Genomic DNA, 20,200 nt, shown 5'->3' with positions numbered 1-20,200 from the left:
TTATTTGATCAATATTCAAATAATAATACATATGTTAAATTTTAATTGTATACAAATAAGAAATTCTTTAACTACTATTCCAAGTAAATAAAAACGGTTAAAAACTACATATTTGCTTGTCACAGAAAGTAAAAACCGTCTAAAAGAGAACAAAGCCAAATATCCTGTCAAAAGGGCAAAAGAAAAACAACTTTCAACATGTTGAAACAGTGCAAGGAAACAATTAGAAAATGCTCACTCTTTTTAGTGTTTTATTTATTACTATATATATATATATATATATATTGGTTTTTAAAATTCCCGAGGAGGACTTCCTCCGCCACTTTCTGATGGTCCACGTACGTATAGTTGTTGCGGAAAATAGGAGCAAAAATGTGCAGACGAGAAACAGCTGTTTGATGAAAGAAAGTCAATCATCAACTTCTTCTTCATCTGAAATGTTTGCGAATGTCGGGTCAAAGTGCAACATGTAGTTTTACTTTGTCAGCTTGAGAATTTATTAATCGGTGCATGGAATCATCCCATTTACTTTTCGTTTCTTTTTGCCTCTATATATTCATCATTAACTTCACCCAGCGATAGCGGCATCAAAGAGTGCCACCAAATTGCATTTACTGTTGATGGACTGCATGACTTCAAGTTCAAGCTCAGGGGACCATTTGAAAGTTGAAAGTTGATGAAACAGGCAGCCAGCCAGCCACCACAGCAAAACAGCCATTCCGGCCACCATACCTTAATACTACTAGTTAACTTCATAAGCAAAAGGCTTCTTAATAAACAAGCAAAGGCTTCCTAATGGTGTAGAAGGAACCTTATTAACTGGGCTGTGTAGGTAGGTGTAGGGCCTCTTGAAAACACTACTACTAGTACTTAAAAAAGAAGAAGAAGAAGCAAATGTTATTCATCTGTCAACCGATCAATATAATATAGGACTGATTCTTCCCTTCATCGTTTAAAACACTACTTTCATTTTATTTTTAATGGCCGCGCCGGCATATGATATGAGCCCTTAGCTTTTTGTTCCGCACGTGTTGAACATGCCTGCGTTACATTTTGTTTGTTAGTCTGTTTCTGAATTGAGTAGAGGCAGCTGCAGCAGTACAAGAACAAGAGTAATATGTAATGAACAGCCCCTTGAGCTTTGAGGTGCACACTGCACAGAAGATCATGAATTTCTTACCACAGACTTCTGAGTTTGGACAAAACCGCGTCAACCGATCGAGATACGAAATCGCAAAGGTTTTGAGGTTACATTAAATGGCAACTTTTTTATGGGGAGGCAAGAGTTGAATCCTTGACCTCTCACTCCACGCTAAAGGTGGTGGCCAACTCCACTAAAGGGAGTTGGTTCTTTGCTTGCTACTCAGCTAGTAAAATTTCTCACAGTACGGCCGTACGAGTGAGTGTATTATTCACGTTCTTGCAGCTTTGCTTTGCCGCAAATAGTACAACAAATTTTTTACTAAGGTGAAGGGGGGGGGCATAGATGTCACTCGAGACTTTGTCAACGACACAAATCTTTACTTTCTGATGCTGATTGATCCTTGTATTCATATCTTACACGAAATACACGGTTTGTCGTCGTCATCATTATCGACTTGGTCGACAGTAGGAGATTATTTAAAATAATTACTATAATACTTTTTGTGATGTGATGTATATGTAAAAAAAAAAAATGATTGAAAAGATAAAAAGGTATATTAAAAATTATATTTATAATACAAACAAACAAATAATTTAACGATAGACATTTGGATGACAAGGTTCAGGAGCGTCCTAATCACCCAAAGACAACCTCCTTAAACTGGGCTGTGCTGAAGAGGGTTTTGCTATACAGCAGTCAATTGCAAAGTATAAATCCCTTGTAAAATATTAGAGGCTCCGCTACGCTCACAACTACATAACGTGGCGGCTGGGGTAAAGTCAAGGAGACAGAGATAGAGAAGCTCCGGAAATCCTGTCTAGAATACACATAATTCCCCAACTTTTAGCTTCTTCTGAAAGTAGCTACATGTGAACTATGGTTTGTTTGGATAGAGGATTATTTGCTAAAATTTATTTGCTTACGTCGCCATTATAATTTTCAATACACTTTTTTTATCTTTCCAATTACCTTTTTATCTCACATACATCACATCACAAAAAATGTTACAATAAAAATATCTCAAATAATTTACAATCCAAACAGAGCCCATGGTCTAGACATACACTAATTTTTTGGACGCGAAATGATTCACAAAGCATTCTGTGCCACTCTAGTTCCCAATCCATCGCCTGGTAATACCATATTTTTTTTTTGTACGATAACATGATAAAAGAAACATCAATTTCAACCCATGCTCTATGAAAATTTCTCACAGCCAGTTTCTAATAAAATGTCAAGTAGTTAAATACAACTAGAAAATCAGGATACTTCCATGTATGCAGAATCAAATGTTAGGCAGATGGATCTACATATGGTAATCTGCAAGGCATCTAAGCAAAAAGTAGCATACCAGATAACATAGAAAGTAACACAGGAATTGCATGACACAAAATTCTACGTAATGTTTGAAGTTCTCAACACATTCTAGGTTAGAAGAGATGACAAGTTCTGGTATCACCACTGTACAGACTAGTGAACGTTTTCTGATGGAAAAGAAGAAGATGATCAACGCTACTCCTTTCAGCCCACCAGCAGGGCTTCTGCGTCCGAGTTTCAAAATGTAATATTTACACGGACTTTGCTAAAACAAATGCAATTTAACTCAGCCAGTTTTGGTTGGAAAATCAAGCTATTAAATGATGTTAGAATCCCTTTACATCCTTCTTACACTTTACAGGATACCAATCATGTATAAATATCCGCAAGCAGTCATGCACCTTACTCTTTTGTCAAAACCAGAAATAAGGATTCTTTCCCTCAACTTCTTATTGTTATAAGTCCTCCAAAGCCACCTTCTGGTTAAGCCCCAAAAAAGAAGTGCATCAGCACCACAAACCTCAAGCATCTTAAAACGACTAAGAATTAAAAGGCAGCAGAATAGTTAACCAAATCTTTCTTTTTCTCTTCCAGATTAACATCAAGGCCTGCCGGGTGCTGATTGCAAGATGTGCCTTTATGAGAATCTGATTTATCTACTTGAGAGGCTAGGTATTCAAGTGCGACAACAATATCATCAATGATGGGTCGGAAACTTGGTTGCTCCTGAAGGCACATTGCAGCAATTGCAACTGCGTGATGCAAACAGCGGAGAGGAATGTGCCCATCCAACTGGGGGTCAATCATCAGAACAAACTTTCTCCGGTCCTTGAGAAAAGGTCGAGACTGCAATGAAGAAGTCAACCATCCATGTTAAAGATGCAAACCAATGATACTGAGGTTTCACGATCTTCCAGTCTAGAAATCAATCATATTTGTGAAGAAGAATAGCCAAAGTAGCAGTCAGAATTATCTCAGGAATAAGAGAACTTGAATGAGGTACTAACTCCACATGAGTATAAAAACAACAGAAATAATAATATGTTTTTCCTATTTTATTTAGGAAATTATTTACACATGATGGAAATAAAGGACAGATGCCGAATATTCTAAACCCCAAGTTTAAACACAAAATCACCCAATCTTTTAAGATCATCTTTGTAGTAATCCACATAAAACCAAAACACTGTTGGAAAAATGTCCTCTGCCACTTAGCCAACTTAAGAATAAAAAAGTCGTCCTCATGCACTTTCTTCAAGAGATCACAAGGTTTAACATGTAAAAAAAGCTAAAGATGACAGCTCACCCACACAACCAGGTTTTGCTCCCCAGGCTTCCTAGTGCAGTCAATAGCTTTGCGGCCAGTAATAAGCTCCAGCAGAACCACACCAAAGCTATAGATGTCGGACTTCAAAGTCAATTTCCCACTCATGGCATATTCAGGTGCACAATAACCATAGGTTCCCATTACTCGTGTCGAAACATGGGTTTTGTCACCAACAGGTCCAAGTTTAGCAAGTCCAAAGTCTGAGAGCTTCGGATTGAAGTCATTGTCCAGCAATATATTTGAAGACTTCAAATCACGGTAAATAACAGGTGGATTTGCTGAGCAATGGAGATATTTAAGACCACGCGCTGCACCAACAGCAATCTTTAATCTTGTGCTCCAACTGAGTGGCTCCTTACCAGGGTCTAAGTCTGAAAACAAAAGGTGACAACAAAACGTGCAAACAAGCAAATGAACTCAAAGACATATCAAACAGCAGCAATAGGTCAATTAGGGGAAAAAAGAGATTCAAAGCACTCTTCAATAGCTCAATATCAATAGTACCTTTGAAGAAAGCTAAAATCGGACAAGATGGAGGGCTTTCTTGGGACCCCACCTCCCCTCAAATAAAAGGCAAAAAGAAGAAAAAAGAAAACCGAAAACAAAAGGTAATGGAAATATGTTGGAACTCCTAATGCATCTCTGGATGCAACAAAGTCAATTTAATAAACCCTGCCCAAAAACAATCTTAGGCTTCCAGTTAACAGTGAAGGAACAAACTTTTTTTAACTACAGAACAGGAAACAATTGCATGTAGGGTCATTAATACTGTTAAGCAGATATCCAAAGCAAATTCTTTCTATGGGGTGAATCACAGGCATCTACCCTTCGAGGTGAATTTTCACCTTTCAGCCCTATTCTCTGCACTCATCCTCAGCATTCAAGGAACAAACTAAGTTCAGTAATTGTACCAACCAGGGGGTATGTAGCTCCACGGATAGACCAAGTCTTGGCTGGCGCCTCTCCTGAAGTAGATCTAACATTAAAAAACATGCATTTTCTTTTTGGATTTGCCTGTTTCTTTCCTAAGTTTCTTAATTTCTCTGACAGGGATTCTTATTTCAGAATAAGTTCACTTACAGTTCAGAGGAAAGGGGGAAAAACCTGTTTTAGCTAATCAAGGGGTCAAAGATATCCATCCAATGTGACTGGTAGTTTCATTGTAACATTGCAACAAAAACCATTTAATGTTGTTATGATTTTCTCAATGATGACAAATAGAATGACAAAAAGGCCATATGCACTTCCTTGCAGCAATTTGAAGATTACTATTAACACGTGCAAGTTGGTTTCCACTTTTGGAAGATTTATGCACTCATTTAGTTTGGGAGATAACCAAATATTACCTCTTAGAAGCCAATAAGCAATGAATGGAATATGCTATGATGTAAAGTCTGAAAGGCACCCCTTTATCAATGACAATGGTCATGATCACTCACTATTGTGTATAGAAAACTTAATGATAGATGTGTATATCAAAACGCAAATTCAAACACCTTAAAGCTACTTCAAGTGCCACATGGCTGTATTTAAGCCACTAAATGAATGATCAGCTTAAACTTGAAAAAAATCGCACATTTTTTGTAATAGTGCTTCAGAAGGAAAATTCCAAATTATTTAGGTGAAAGTGATGGAAAGAAATTAAGTATTATAGAGGCACAAGCATCATGGAAGTTTTGCATAAAAAAATACACATATACGAGCTGATAATATAAGAAGAATAAGCTTCAAAAGAAGCTAGAAGTTGAAATTGGGTAATACAACATTCATCCACATGCTCATTGTAGCAGAAATAAAGATAATATGCATACTAAATTTGCAAGCCTTCTTATGCCTAGCAAACCTACAATCTACGCAATAAAACCAGCAATTTTGAAAAATCTAGACCATCTAATACCTTTAAGCCACTCTCTAGTTTCAACTTATCCATGTCTCACCACCTCTCCCTTAAATTTGAGTTTTCTTGGGTTCTAGGACTAGAAGGCATCCTAAAAAGGAAAAGAATACAAAGATACCAATCTGAAACATGAATTTCTACCGACATTCAACCAGAAATAACCTTTGTGTTTTCTTGTTTAACTTCTTTTATTAGTAATTCAGGACAAGTGTCTGAAGATGAGAAGAAAGTCACAGGGAAAAAAAAAATAAGTAGATGAGTTTCCAAATGAAAAACTAACAAAAGTTCAAACTTTGCTGCAAGAAATTACCAAAAAGATGATATTCCAAGCTACCCATTGGCATGTACTCATAAACCAAGAGTCTCTGGTCTCCATCTGTGCAATATCCGATCAAATTGACAAGGTTCGGATGATGCAATAGACTTAACATAAGAACCTCTACAATGAATTCCTGATTACCCTGGAGGCCTTCAAGATTAAGTTGTTTGATAGCAACAATCTGCACATATATCTCATAGATTAACACTACTGCACCATCAACACTATAAAAGGAAAAAAAAAATTTTGAAGGTTGTAGTCCAAAATCATCTCATCAATATGGAGATAATTTTCCGCATTGTCCGTCTCTGTCACAATGATCTTAACTGCCCCTTCTTTACTCCATTTTTTCTCTTTCAATTGTGAAATGGGATGAGGGATTAGATGGGTTTATATCAAGATTTAACATCCCACTCAATGATTTTTAGGAATATGTTAATCTAATAGTCAAAAAAGCATCTATTATATACGCTGGGAGATGAGAACATGCCATGCCAGACTCCAGACGGCCCTTGTAAACGCATCCAAAACCTCCTTCCCCAATCAAATTAGCTTCTCTGAAATTTTGGGTAGCCATTGCAAGCTCCTTAAAAGTGAAGCTACGTGCCACATTGGTCTTCTGAGCCATACTTTCTCTGAGTTTACTTCCCACGGAACCACCTCGTCTCCCATTCGCTACACATAAAAAAAAATGCAAATCAACAACCTGAATAAAAATTCAATAACCTCATATTTCCAGAGTAGCGCAATTTGTTTTGAAACAGCTACATCACATTCACGAATTGACGCATTATACACCCATCCCCACCCCAGCCCACCCAAAGGGAAAAAAGAAAGAAAAACACCCAAAACAGAAATGGAAAAAGGGGGAAAATATTCTCTAAGAAAATAAAAATTTGGGGGGGGGGGGGGGAATATTTAATAAAATAGGGAAGAAAGGAAGAGAAGAACAACGACCTGAATCAGCAGATCGAGGGGCCATATCTTCATCATAGTCCCTAACATCCTTACGGCGAGGGCTCATGCAAGGAAAGCAGCTCATCTATATTGATTTTTTTTTTTAACTGCGATACTCGAATTTCAAAGTCCAACCCACGAATAGCAGAACTTACGGACACCAGAAGAAGCTCCGTTCAAAATTCCCCTCAATTTACCAAAATTAACTGCTACATTATCATGACAACGAACATCACACCATCAACACAGGCGAAATAACAACAAATTTTCCGTGCAAGGAGAGAGAATGTTCTTCTCTCCCCTTTCCCCCCAAAAAAAAAGGGAAAGGAAAAAAGAATCAGAGAAACCCTAGCCGGCTAGAAACCAAAAATTCACACAGATCTACACCAACCAAATGTATGGTCCAAAAAGGGGGGGAAAAACAAAGAAAAAGGAAAAAGAAGAAATCAATAATTAAGAAACACAAAAGCAGAGAGAGATGGTGCAAACAAAAGAATAGGGTAATTGTAATGTAATTAGATAGTTGCTATAAAAGTGGTGAGAATTGCCTGAAACTTAGGGGGTAATTAGGACCGAGCGTTAAGTGAGATTGGAGGAAGAAAATGTAAAGATGGGTTGGTGTGAGATTTGATGACAGCAATGTTTACTAAATTGAGCAGAACAAACTTTAAAATTCTTCTAACGCCGCCTTTTCCTGTTCGAGCGCCACCTTTAACGGTGATCTCACGACCCTCCTCTATTTCTATCGTCGGATGACGACGATGAAATCATCGTCATCATCATCATTCCTATCCCCCTCTCTCACACCGTCACACGCACTTCCTTCCTTCCTTCCTTCTGGTGCGTGAGTTTGTGTGGGGCTAATAAATTCTAATGGACCGGTGGTAGTGGTAGTGGCGGTGGCAAAATTGGGAAGGAGGGATGCATCACTGGCATTTGGTATTTGGCGGTGGAAAATTTTGCATTAAAGCATGAACTTTTGCTCTTGCAGGTCGCTCTCACTCATTCATTCATTTCTTTCTTTCTTTTACTGGCATGGTACTACTTACTTACTCCGTAGTCCTCACTCCTCTCTACCATTCTCTCTCCGTTGGCATTTAAACCTTTGGATGGGGCCACCCGAATTTACTAATTTGTCCCTGTGTGTTCTTTCTTTGGATGACAGCCGCGTGACGTGTTGGAAGGGGGGAAAAAACACACACACACACAAACAGTCACAGAGTCACACGCACATAAGGGGCAGCCGTAGAAGAAACCTCAATTGAAACATATATATATATATATATATATATATATATATATTTAGAGGTGGATCAACTCCTTTTTTTTTTTTTTTTTTTATCTGCAACGATAGACCCTACATTTATTCTATTCTAGTCTATACTATAGGGGAGGGAACCTAAAGAAATTCAGAGAAAAATCGAAGAGAACTGAATCACCTACCGATCCAAACGAATGCGTAGCGCACTCATCCGGTAGCCACTTGAAATGGCCTACAACATTAATGGCAAATGATGGGAGACAGAGTTTGAATCCCTAACCTCTAATCCCACCAAGCCTTGCGGCTTTGGCGGTGGTCGCTGAGGTAAGCTCAGTGGTTGGATCAACTCTACTCTAGTGATGTTGTGCTAGTGTAAGTGATGCAAATCCAGATCATCTGAAAGGTATCTCTCATAAGGAGGTAATTAATTAGTGATGCTTTTTTTTCAACTCCAACATCAACATGGGCCATTTGCTCTTCTCACATATTGAATTTGGCAAATATCCAAACATTATTTGGTAATTTATTTAGTATTTATTTTTGTTACCAGACAGGAATATGGAACCAATTTCCCTCGATGGATACAACCGCACCCAAAGATGAGGTGCTAGAAAATTTTTGAGATTGTGAGGCTTTTTGCAAAGCTTTAGGGTGAGGCGAACCATAAAATTTTTTCAATGCGGATGCAACATTTTCGTCAATTAGGAAGTAGGAATAGGATCCCCATAGTTGATACTCCTACTTGATAGCAGTAGACTAGTGTTATTGTTACAGTGGTGAGTGGAGGAGAATGATGGACGAGGGAGGGGAAGGTGGACAACAACAATTGAACCTGTTCTGGTCTTGCAAATTAGTGAAATTACCACTCACCACATAGGATTTTGATGGTCTCACGTATTACTACTTACTACTCGTTAGTTACTCCAGCTATTATTTATTTCTTCAAAGCTGCGGGACTCTCGTCCCGTCAAGCAATCCAACATAGGATTGACCTTACCTATGAATCAATAAATCTGTGCAGCAGATTTGTCTGTCGACTTCATTTAAAGTTCCAGACTGCATCAGAGATAAGACTACTGTAATCAATCTCAAGTGGACCCACATCCATCCATCCAACCATTCATAAATAAACTCGTAGCTAAGCTTGGCGTGGGGCAATTTTCTTTATTAGTAGTACTATACACTAACTAGTAGTAGTCCATTATATTATAAGAAAATTCTGTCGAGGGACGGAATCTTCTTAATTCATAGCCACTGAAAAAAAAAAATAAAAGTTGAAATCAAAATATTTTTCTTTTTCTGTATTGTCTTCTATCTGATAACGTACCAATTGTGTTGTCTATTAGTAGATTTATACGGGTTCAATTGGGCGCATGGTGTGATCATCCGTTAAGCTCTTTGTGATTCTCTTTGCTAGACTCGTTTGAGGGAATTATCAATTTGGCCTTGGAGTATGCTTCTCTTTACGCTTTCCATGTATTTTTAACTTAAATGCTCCTACTTTAGAACATTTAATTAATTTGGAGTTATAAAAAATTAACCATGTGGGATTCAGATAGAGATGCACATTTACCAGGTCTCATTCAATGAATTGAAAATAAGAGGACGAATTATGGATTCACGAATTCTACCACAATGTATCCTGATGATAAACCGTTTAATACGCTAAACTACAGTTTGGAATATCAACTTTCTTTTAAAAGTTCAATCCACTTTGATCGATGTTTTCTATAAAACTCAATCTATGCCGGTGATGCTTGAATCAAAGTTGTATTTTCTTTATTAGTCGATATAATTATCTGAGTCGACTATTTTATTTTTCATGTGAAACCCTTGCATTCCATCAATATAGCTAATATGCTGATAACAAAATAGCTAGATATAATAAGTGTTGTAAAATCTTGTGAATTTGATACTTACCTCTAAAATAATGCTACCTATTCATAATTTACAAGGAAAAGAATAATTACATTGCAAGACATTGGAAAAATTGTATGTTGTCAACAAAAGGTTTTTAGAAAATACTTTAACATGGCGAATTGTAATACCTGCAACCAGAAATGCATATTAATGGCAATTAATGTCAAAAGGAGAGTAGAAATTCCACAAGTATAAATTTTTGTGGGATGATAAGTAAAGACAAATGAATTTTTTTTGTTGTACAGTTTAATATATAATTTCTTATTAGTTTGAATGCCTTTCTAATTCTATATATTCGTTTGTCACTCTTCTTCTTTGAAACACTAGAAAAAGAAATTATATTGGGTGTTAAGTACTCATATACGGAGTAGCATATTACCAAGGCTATTTATGACCTTTTAGGAAAGATCTAAAAGTTTGCTGGTTTGGATGGCGTCAGCACCAAGTTACTGACACCAGCCGCACTGCAAAGGTGCGGATGATTGCCACGTATTCGACTTCTGCAACCGAGATGGTCAGGATCTGGATAAGGTTCATTCTCACGCCAATTTGCCAAACTCAGGGTCCTCTAACTCTTGCGCAAAATTCCAGGGGCCCAATTTTAGATGATACAATCTCCATCTTGATCTTAAATTGTTGAAATTTGACGGATGTGATCAAATCACGACCTCTTTTAGACCAAAAATCACGACCTCTTCTGTGCAGCCAGGAGCACATCTGATCTCAGATTAATGGTAACTAAATCAATTAACAGGTGCAAAAAGTCCTCTTTTTTTTTTCTTTCAAGACGGCAACATCATATTAATCACAGAAACTAATACAAGGTTGGAGCCTTTGCAAAAAGTCTTTGTTGAGAACCGATTATTTGTGACGCTCGATCCTACTACAAGAAGAGTACAGGTTAATTGCAGAAGCTTTTATATGAATTTGGAAAGAGTACAGGTTACCTTTCATACGAATTTGGAGAACTTCAATCCTATAAAAAAAAAATGTAGACATTCTTGCTGGACTTTGACCCCACTGCGGAAGTGACATAAGGGAAGCTGACGCTTCGCTGAATTAGGTTTTGGTCATCAAAATTACTGACTCCAGTGGCTAGGTGTGGGGGGCTGGCGCTATGGGTGGGGACTGGAAGAGGAGGAGGATCTGGACGTGAGGATCTTGCAGCAATGTTCCTTGCCCAAAACAACACTGGTTTAATTCTTCTATGTATCACCGGGGCCATACACACTGGGAGATAAACTAGCCAATGATGCTTGTTTAGTACAGCGAATCCTAAAGCAAGGTTGCTACACAAATCAAGGAAACCGAAATCTTCTGGCAAGACACAAGCGAACATGAAACTGATGATTGATGCCGCAGAGAAAAGGGCGACAATCATCATCGTCTTGGACTGAAATAAGTTGGCCGCAAACGCTGCGACTAAAGCAAATGAACTCTCGAAAAACACTAGTGCCCATTTGTTCTATTAGATTCAACAAGTAACGGAGCACAAAATTCAACGCTACTCTAGCGGAAGCGGAGCGCTTCTTTTCCCAGGTTTTGATCCTATTAATTATCCACAAGCAGGCTAACAGAATAAAATAGCCCAGGATCAAGAATGTGCAAGTCTCCTGGTCGTTCACTTCGTCAATGCTAATGATTGTTGGAGAAAACTGCGAACGGCCTGGAATTGCTCTTTCGCGTGACAAAAAAGGCCCAGAGTCGCCATTGCCCGCGCCATGGAGATTAGACCCTCTCTCACTCCTGGGTTTCTTGCACAGAACCTGAGAGGAGGTAGCAAGAATGCCTCAATTTTTTCAAGAATATGATCCATGAGAATCAGCTGTAGAGTGAACTGAATATGCAGTGAAGAATGAGTGTGAAGAACAAGCTACGGGCTAAAAATGATGACAACGAAACATATAAGGTTCAAAGATGATGAAGCAATGTAGAAGGAAGAAGATGAAGAAGAAAGAAAAATAAGATAAGATGATGAAGGCGACATGTGTAAGAATTGAGCAGGATATGAACAGGGGAGGGAATGACTCAGTTCAATTTCCCTTCTTTTATACTGGTGCTGTGGAGCCAATTGTTAGTTAGACAAGCTGGAGACGGTTATTATTTTCTGTTGGCAAGAGCTAAATAGACGGTTATTTTGGTTGATGTATGTTTGGGCGGCAAAGGGTTCTTCCCATTTCTGGTTGGCGAGCCCTGGTTCATTCTGATCAGGTTTGAGAATGGTAATCATATCACAATCAGAAATCTATTAATTTACCCTAATTTGCTCCGATACTGGTTTGAATGTTCTGGGCTTGCCAGCTATGTATTTGAAATAAAATTGATTTTGAATAGCAATGATCGAATGAGAGTTCAAGTTAAACGTCTGTTACATAATTATTGACATCTTGAATAGAATTCCTATACGTCTTAGCAACATACAGAACAATTAGGTTATCCAGTGGACCTTATATCCATTCTTTATATTTTACAGGAATTCTTTTTCGTCTCCTTGGCTGAGAGGTACAGCACTCCTAAAATTGTTGAGTGCTTGTAGAATATTATTTTTTAAAAATTTTAATATAGATTAAAAATAATCTTTGTAATATGTGTTTTTAAGATTTTTAAAAATATTAAAAACTATCACCCTTTCCATTCTCTCTTACCTGCTAATTAGCTATCCGCTGCCTTCTATGACTTTTAGATCTCTTACCACAATACCATCATTTCTGTTATATTCCTATAATCTCATTCTTTTTTTTAGACAAGTAGTACTTTTGTTTTCTATTTAGTGATTTTCATAATTTAGGATTCACAAATGATACCATTATTGATAATTTAAATCCATGACCAATGAATATTATTTTCTTTTATTTTTTTATATAATTTGCTCTTAGTAATTATAATTACTAAGTTGAAGAGTAAAATATGGTTATTTGCTTTTAGTAGGGTTGGTGGTTTTCTTCTGTATTTACCCTTACATTAATATATTTCAAATCAAATTTCTACATAAGTTGGCCACTTCTTAATTTTAAATTCAAAAGACATGAAATGATATATAACAATTAAAAATTTTAAAATTCTATATAAAAAAAAGAATGAGAAATTATAAGTATTCTGATTTAACCATGCAAAAAACCCTCGTTGCAATATGTATAGATATAAATTTTTATAGTATTATGTGTTTTACCCTATTTCCCAAGTGAGGCAAATTGCATTCCCTATTCCTTGTTTTCTTTGTAAGGTTGTTATCTTAATCACTTATTTAAATGAGAGTCCAAGAAATGGAATACGAACCCAAATGACAGTCTCACATTTGACTCATTCCTTATTTGTATCTCCACAATTCAGTTCTTGGTCCTCCTTGTCTCTAGAAGTAAGCTGTAAGAGATGGTAAATTGTGATTTTTGATAAAATTATACTGTTATCTCTTATTATTGGGTTGGACGAGTTTTAATCGGAGTATAATTGTTAATTGGAGTAGGAAGGTGTGTGAAAGGAGAAGTATTAATTGGAGTGGAATTCTTATTTGATGGAAACATGGTAGTGTGTTTCAAACGTGGACATGATGTATTTTATGAAATAAATTAAATGTAAAATGTTAGAAAAATAGAATTGAGAGTGGGAAGGTGTGTGAAGGTTTGTTACTAAAACCCTTTCTCAAATTTATATAGATATAGATACTATAAAAAATTTTAAAAAGTATTCTAAATTGTACTCTAAAAAGCCATCTATTTTTTTTTAATGGTTAAAAAAAATTTCAAAATATATTCTAAAAATTTTACTACCCTTAAATATTCAAAAATATATTCTAAAAATATCCCAAAATATACTCTAAAAACTTTGTTACGGAAATTTTTTTTAAAAACACCCCAAAAATTTCTAGCAATGGCCAAAAAATCATCTTCAAAGAAATCAGCCATCCTGAAGATGAAGATGATAAGGACACAGAAAATGACGTGGAAAGACTGAGAATGAGATCAAAATACGCAAAAAAAAAAAAAAAAACCCAGAAGAATAGAGAAGATGGTGATGATGATGAACAAAGGTTTGTTGAGTGAAGATAAAAATTGACTATGATATATGAAACCCAAAGCCAGAAACAAGGAGGCCACTGACTAATTTTCTCAAATTCTCTCTGATGGTTCTTTCATAATCCCGAATAGCTCATATATACATACAACTAAACTATCCAACTCCTAATCCAACTTGACTACTGCTACTCAATAACCAAATCACAAAGGGATTCTAATTAGACATAATTTCCTAAATAATAAAACTTGTAAGATTAGGAAGTAGACTTGAGTTACATATTTTCCAGAAGTTAACTTGCATGTGGGCTAAAATTGGTGGAGTGATGATACACTATCCGATTTCCGAATGGTACAATTTATGTGGCGCTATAACATGGCATTCACATTACACAAACCACCCATTACGGCAAATTTCTCAAAATAATTAAAGGGTCTTTCAAATAGGATCCCCACGCATTCCACGTGGGCCGACTGGTGAATTTTTTTTTTTTTAAATCAACATGGCTAGTGACAAAAGAATTCAAAATGTCAATTTTTTTTTTTAAAGTAATATGTGCGGCACTGCGATCAGATTACTTGTTTTATAAAATGTCAATTAAAGAAAAGTATTAACGTAGCCGCATTTATGATGTGCAGCTACACTTTGAAATTTTTTTTTAAATGTGGTTTACGTCATATATGTTGCATATATGACATAGTTTGCTTTACACTTTGATTTTTTAATTGAAAAAATAAATTTGTTAATGTAGTTGGATTTTTTTTTTTGTTTTATACAAATTTCCAAAATTTAGAACCTCATGATTGATTGTGTAAATTTATTCTTTGGATTAAATTAACATTTTTCAATATGTACAAATTAAAAATTTTGAGTAATTTAAATTTTGGACGTGTAATTGGATTAAAAGTGCTATTTAATTTTATTAGGATTTATAGATTAATAAATAAATAAACATAAATATAAATCGTGTATGAATTGAAAAATAAACTAATTTGGTAATAGTAAAAATGGATAAATTTACTGTAGTTTTTAAGGACTATACTACATCTATACCAACTTTAAACTTATTTTTTATATATGAGACGTTAAATATATTAAAATTTTATCGCCTTATTACTTCAATATATATAAAGCTATAGTTATTATAATACATGCCGTTCTTATTCTGTATGTAATTCAAAAGTATGTCATTATCCTTATTTAAATTTTAAAATTTTTCTTTACATGTTTTACACAGCTAATTAAAAGTGTGAATATTTTCAAAATATTTTTGAAATGTAGGAAATAAGGGAGTTTTTTGGATGATACGTACGAACATACATTTATACAAATATATAATATGTTATTAGCTAGTGAACGGATGTTTTTGATGCAATTATCATAAGACCACAAAAGATAGTAATGATTTTACACATACATAAAAAATATAACAAGTACTATAAATTACAGTTGAAGTGCTTTGAGTATGGGACATGGGCTTTGAGTATCAGTCTGCCAAATCAAGGCACTGTTATGTTTTTCAAGTTCTGCAACCACTAGTTGGAAAATCTTGACATCTAGTCTTCTAGTAAATAATACGTAAAAGAGAGCTAGCCCGGACCATAAGACTTTGTAGCTTGTTCTGTATATCATGGTTCATGATTCTGCTCTTGTACTGCTGCCTTTTTTACTTTTATGTATCGAACAGAGCAAGGAATGGAGAGAAAACAGATCAATTAGAGATGGAGCAGCGCGTGAGGTAACTTTTAGAGCAATTAAAGGAAAAGATCAAGTTTTTAGGCAAATTGTGCTGATCACTCGAACAATATGCGCAATCTGCAATAAAGCGAAACCAGGCAAAACAAGGAAAGAACGAACTTGATTTGTGTACAACTCAAATCAAGCTCCACATCTCTGAACTGCGCTTTGAGATGAGATGCAAAATTGGGATTCATGTCAAGCCTGATCATGAATTGGTGATGCCCCCTCTCTCGCCTTTTCTTTGCCTTCTGACTCTGTCCTTCCTCTGTTTTTTCACATTCATACTGCTTGAACATCGTGAATAAGTCTCAGCCACTGGAATCCATCTAATAGTACTTTTCTTTCGTTTTCCAATTTCACAGATCCCAATCCCTTCCCCACGAAAACATTATTATTATTGAAAATTGTCAAATGCAGTAAGATAAGAAAAGGTGATGAGCATCAAAACAAGGAAACAACCAACATATTCTGTCTCTCTCTCTCTCTCTCTCTCTGCCCTTAATGGGTCCGTTCGTTCTACACTTCTACTACGTGATGTGACCAGTTCTTTCTAGTAGAAAAACAGAACAACAAAGTGGTAAAGCCACAAGGCCTCGCTAACAAAACAAAATATTCATTCTTCTTTCATTCTTCTTGCATCTGTACCTAACAAAGATTAAGTGAATACCTAAAATTGTGGTCTCCCCCTCCCGGAGCCCAGGTATCATACACGTCCCCAAAATATAGAGCCTTGAATACTAGAAGAAAAGCACCTATACCTAACAAAATTAAGTGAATATCTAAAATTGTGGTCATTTTATTTCTATCTTTTCATACATAACCATAACCGAAAAAGAATGGAAAAGATTCTTCAAGCTTCTCAGGACCCAGAAGTGCGTGTTAAATAACTCCAAGGCCCAAAAACTGCAGAGGAAATTAAATGAAGTAATCTAGATACCAAGTATGGAGGGGTGTCCATAACTAACTTCCTTCCAATCTAGATCTAGAGTAGCTAGGTGGGGAAGTCTTCTTGTCTCACGTAATAGTATCCTACAGAACTACTACTGTACTGAACTATATATGTAGCTAATAAAGTATACAAGACACAGAGCTCCTGAAGAAAATGAAAAAAAAAAATAAATTTATAAACTACTCCATAAAGCTACTAGTCGTCGTCTTGTAGCAGCCAGAAGCAACCTTACACTGGTATTATATTCCTTTCCTCCTAAATGTCCAAGTGCTCCGTCCCTTCACTCTCTCCATTAATCATCCTCTCTCATTCGTATGAGATTCTCATGTATGCTCAGCCGCCACCTCACCTTCCCTTCCTTTGTGAACAAGAAAACGAGGGTGCTGTACGTACTAACGGAAGAAAAGAATTATTCTTCTACCAAAATACTAGGAAATCAATATGCATGAAGCACCTCTCGGGGGCCAAAAAAAAAAATTTTTTTTTTTAATTACTAGTAATAATTGGGTTCTCACCCGCCAGCTGCCGGTCACCTTTGCCAAGCCATCTTGTAGTTGTTGTGAACCTCGGAGGAGGAGGAGGAGGATGCAACTTCGAGTGCGAACCATTTCCGGGTGAGGTCTTTCAAGCCGTTATCAAGCACCTCACAAAACTTTCCAGGCCAACCCTGAGGTTCAACGGCTGAAAACCCTAGCCCCGGGGTTCTATCATTGGAACCAGGGTTCACCTGTTGCGTCCAGTCCACCACGTAAGCCGAAACCCGTCTTCTAAACTTGGTCTTGAACTCCGGCCACGCCTGGAATTTATAGTGATTCACCAACGCTTCCCGAATGCTCAACTTCCTAGGCCAGTACCCGGGCTTCAAACTAAAATGGTGTATCACGTTCAACAAAGAATTGTCCACTGCATCTAATAACACTATAGACTTGTGCCTGTTTTCGAGCTGCTTTCTGCAATTGTACCCTTGCATCACTCCCTCTGCAGGATGTTCCGTCCGGTTCGACGGCCCGAATTCGTGACACCCGATGTGAACTTGCCCTAATGACAATGATGCTAATTCTTCGGCGTTGGACGTTAATATTGATCTTTTATTATTATTATTGTTGTTGTTGTTATGATTATGATCATGATCATCCGTTGCGGCCCCGACCGGCGGTGGTAACGTGAGTAGGGAATGCAACATGGAGCTTGATGGGCTTGACGAATTGAACCAGGAAGGAGAATAAATGAACTCGTCCACATCAATGTAAGCCGTCCAGGTACAAGAATCCTTAGCATAAACGGCGCTGTGGGAAAAACCGGCCTCCTGCGCCTTGGGCCAATACCAAAAGTAGGTGTTTACATCGTAACCTTGTCTCACCAGCTCTTCCACCACGTCTTTCAAGTTGTCGTCGCTGCCGTTATCGTAGAGCAGGAACCTTTGCACCCCAATTTTGGAATGATAGACGACCCATTCTTTCAAGAACTTGGCCACGTTGTAGACCATGGTGCAGGCGCACAGTAGCGCCCTCCCGCTGCTCTTCGCAGCTAGCTTGCGCGGGGGGTTATAGTAGGCGACGCTGGGGAGAACCCGCTTATCCAGGACGGTTTCCAGGGTAACTTTGATTCTCTCCGGATCCTCCCCGGCAGGAGGAGGACTCCTACTGCTGGAAGAAGAAGAAGAAGAAGAAAATAGAGGAAACGATGCGTTTAGTTCGGAGGGTCGTTGACAACGGAACACTTCCTGCATGGAATTCGTAACGGCAGTTCTCACCCCGTTTGCCACGTCATCGCCCCGATAGAACACGCACTTAAATTCCGACGGCTCACGGTTTATTCCTTGCCTGTGATTCAGCCCCTTCGCGAACACCACCACATCGTCCTCCGTCGTCAGGGAATCATACGCCACGTAGGTCCACCGGAGCATTTCCGGGGCCGGAGAACTCCTCTGCGGCGGTGGTGCGCGGTTCTTCGTCAGCACCGGCCTCGGGAACGGCAATCTCCGACGACTCCTTTCTGGGAGGACGCACTTGAACGTCGCCCTGTCAGGGAAATGCAGGACGCCGGCCGGAGTGGCCGGCGAGATATCGCTGTTGGGAAACGAGCACAGGTATTGGCCGTCGTCGTGTCGGTATCCGCGAGGATGGGTCATGAGAGTTGGGGTGTGCTCGGGGGAGACGATGACGAGAACCTCCCAGTCGGGGAGGAGAAGGGAAACGGTGGAGAGGAGGAGGAGGAGAGGGGATGGTTGAGGAGGGATTTTGGGGTGGTGGGCGGCGGAGAGATTATCGTGGATGGCGTGATTGATGATGGCAGTGGAGGTAATTGTAGCGGTGGTGATTGGTGGGACAGGGGGCGAATTGGTTGGTGGAGGACGGCGGGGATGATCATCATTTTGATCATCATCAACATCAAAGTTGAGGGCGGTAGCGGTGGTAATGTTGGGGAGGGAAACAACAGCTGGGTCGCGATGAAGGTAATGGTGAGAGAGGAAAGCACAGAAGAAGATGGAGAAAACTACGTAAAGGAAGGTTGCGCGTAGATTTCGGGCCATGCCCACCGCCACCGGCCAGGCCCCTCTTGAATCTTGAGATGATGGCACAGCAGCAGCAGGAGGAGGAGGTGGTCCGGTATCCAAAATCGCAAAGAGGAGAGAATCAGAATAGTACAGGGGAAGGAAGGGACGCCATAACAAACTTTTACTTCATTATTTATGTTGTCTTTTCGTTCTTCCGAAGAAGGAAGAGTCTTCTTTTTCCTTTGGAAGGAGAAGAACGGGAAATTCGTTAATTGGGATTAGTAGATCATTTGGGGTTTCTTTATTAATTTAATAATTCAAGAATCAAGAAAAAGGGAGGAGAATGAATGTGGGTTGAGTCCGATAAGGTGAAGGATTTTTAATTGTTGGATTAGCTGATTGCCTGTTGCCTTGTTAAGAAAGGAACATACATTCAACCAGTAACCTTCAGAAAATCAGCAGCATTAGTAGTTGCTTAGGGAAAGCATAATATAATATTGATTTCACTCCGATTTTAGCCCTCATTCACTTGATCACAATCTTTTTAAATGTTAAAATGACCAGACAGCCCATAATTTAATTGTCAACTATTAAGTCTGTTTTGGAATTCAATATTTGAAGACCATTTTTTACAACGTTTTTTAGGGGAAAAAAAAGAGAGATGGAAATGGAACGGATCATAAGGCTAACATGACGTCTCTTGTTCCAAATATATATATATAGTTTTTGTTATTTTTTTTTTTTATCAAAATATCCAACAGGACTGACATAACCTATTTCAACTACTTCAAGTCTCGACGAAATTATAGTTTGAGTGTACTACTTTCCCTATATTAGATTAGATTAGATAAGCTTAACAAC

General features: G+C 37.8%; 2 protein-coding genes across 3 annotated transcripts; both read right to left on the bottom strand.

Annotated features, from left to right (window-relative positions):
- Window positions 1–2,504: 2,504 nt before the first annotated feature.
- Window positions 2,505–7,846, bottom strand: LOC113749062 (probable serine/threonine-protein kinase PBL21). Of its 2 annotated transcripts, none has more exons than XM_027292707.1 (5): window positions 6,959–7,846; window positions 6,495–6,679; window positions 5,996–6,185; window positions 3,768–4,159; window positions 2,505–3,307 (listed from the first exon to the last, which is right to left on the bottom strand). In XM_027292707.1, the coding sequence occupies exons 1-5, from the start codon at window positions 7,044–7,046 to the stop codon at window positions 3,008–3,010; spliced, it is 1,155 nt and encodes a 384-aa protein (XP_027148508.1). In that variant the 5' UTR covers window positions 7,047–7,846; the 3' UTR covers window positions 2,505–3,007. The 2 variants fall into 2 exon arrangements, with proteins under 2 accessions (XP_027148508.1, XP_027148509.1); XM_027292708.1 differs by having other exon boundaries at window positions 6,962–7,846.
- Window positions 7,847–17,026: 9,180 nt separating this feature from the next.
- LOC113750225 (glycosyltransferase family 92 protein At1g27200) lies at window positions 17,027–19,012 on the bottom strand. Its single transcript, XM_027294209.1, has 4 exons — window positions 18,525–19,012; window positions 18,006–18,449; window positions 17,358–17,927; window positions 17,027–17,234 (listed from the first exon to the last, which is right to left on the bottom strand). Exons 1-3 carry the CDS (start codon window positions 18,971–18,973, stop codon window positions 17,372–17,374), a joined length of 1,449 nt encoding a protein of 482 aa, XP_027150010.1. The 5' UTR covers window positions 18,974–19,012; the 3' UTR covers window positions 17,027–17,234; window positions 17,358–17,371.
- Between the last annotated feature and the right edge of the window lie 1,188 nt (window positions 19,013–20,200).

Source organism: Coffea eugenioides, chromosome 10, assembly GCF_003713205.1.
Source record: "Coffea eugenioides isolate CCC68of chromosome 10, Ceug_1.0, whole genome shotgun sequence".
Classification (NCBI taxonomy): Eukaryota; Viridiplantae; Streptophyta; class Magnoliopsida; order Gentianales; family Rubiaceae; genus Coffea; species Coffea eugenioides.
This window is presented reverse-complemented; position numbering and strand designations above follow the sequence as displayed.

Coding starts and splice junctions, on each gene's coding strand:
- LOC113749062 (XM_027292707.1), bottom strand. CDS start 7,046: ATGAGCTGCTTTCCTTGCATGAGCCCTCGCCGTAAGGATGTTAGGGAC. Junction 6,680..6,958: donor TCGATCTGCTGATTCAGGTC/GTTGTTCTTCTC, acceptor TTTTATGTGTAG/CGAATGGGAGACGAGGTGGT. Junction 3,308..3,767: donor AGCAAAACCTGGTTGTGTGG/GTGAGCTGTCAT, acceptor TCTTCATTGCAG/TCTCGACCTTTTCTCAAGGA.
- LOC113750225 (XM_027294209.1), bottom strand. CDS start 18,973: ATGACCCATCCTCGCGGATACCGACACGACGACGGCCAATACCTGTGC. Junction 18,450..18,524: donor CCCTCCGAACTAAACGCATC/GTTTCCTCTATT, acceptor GGATCCGGAGAG/AATCAAAGTTACCCTGGAAA. Junction 17,928..18,005: donor ATGTTGCATTCCCTACTCAC/GTTACCACCGCC, acceptor TAATAATAAAAG/ATCAATATTAACGTCCAACG.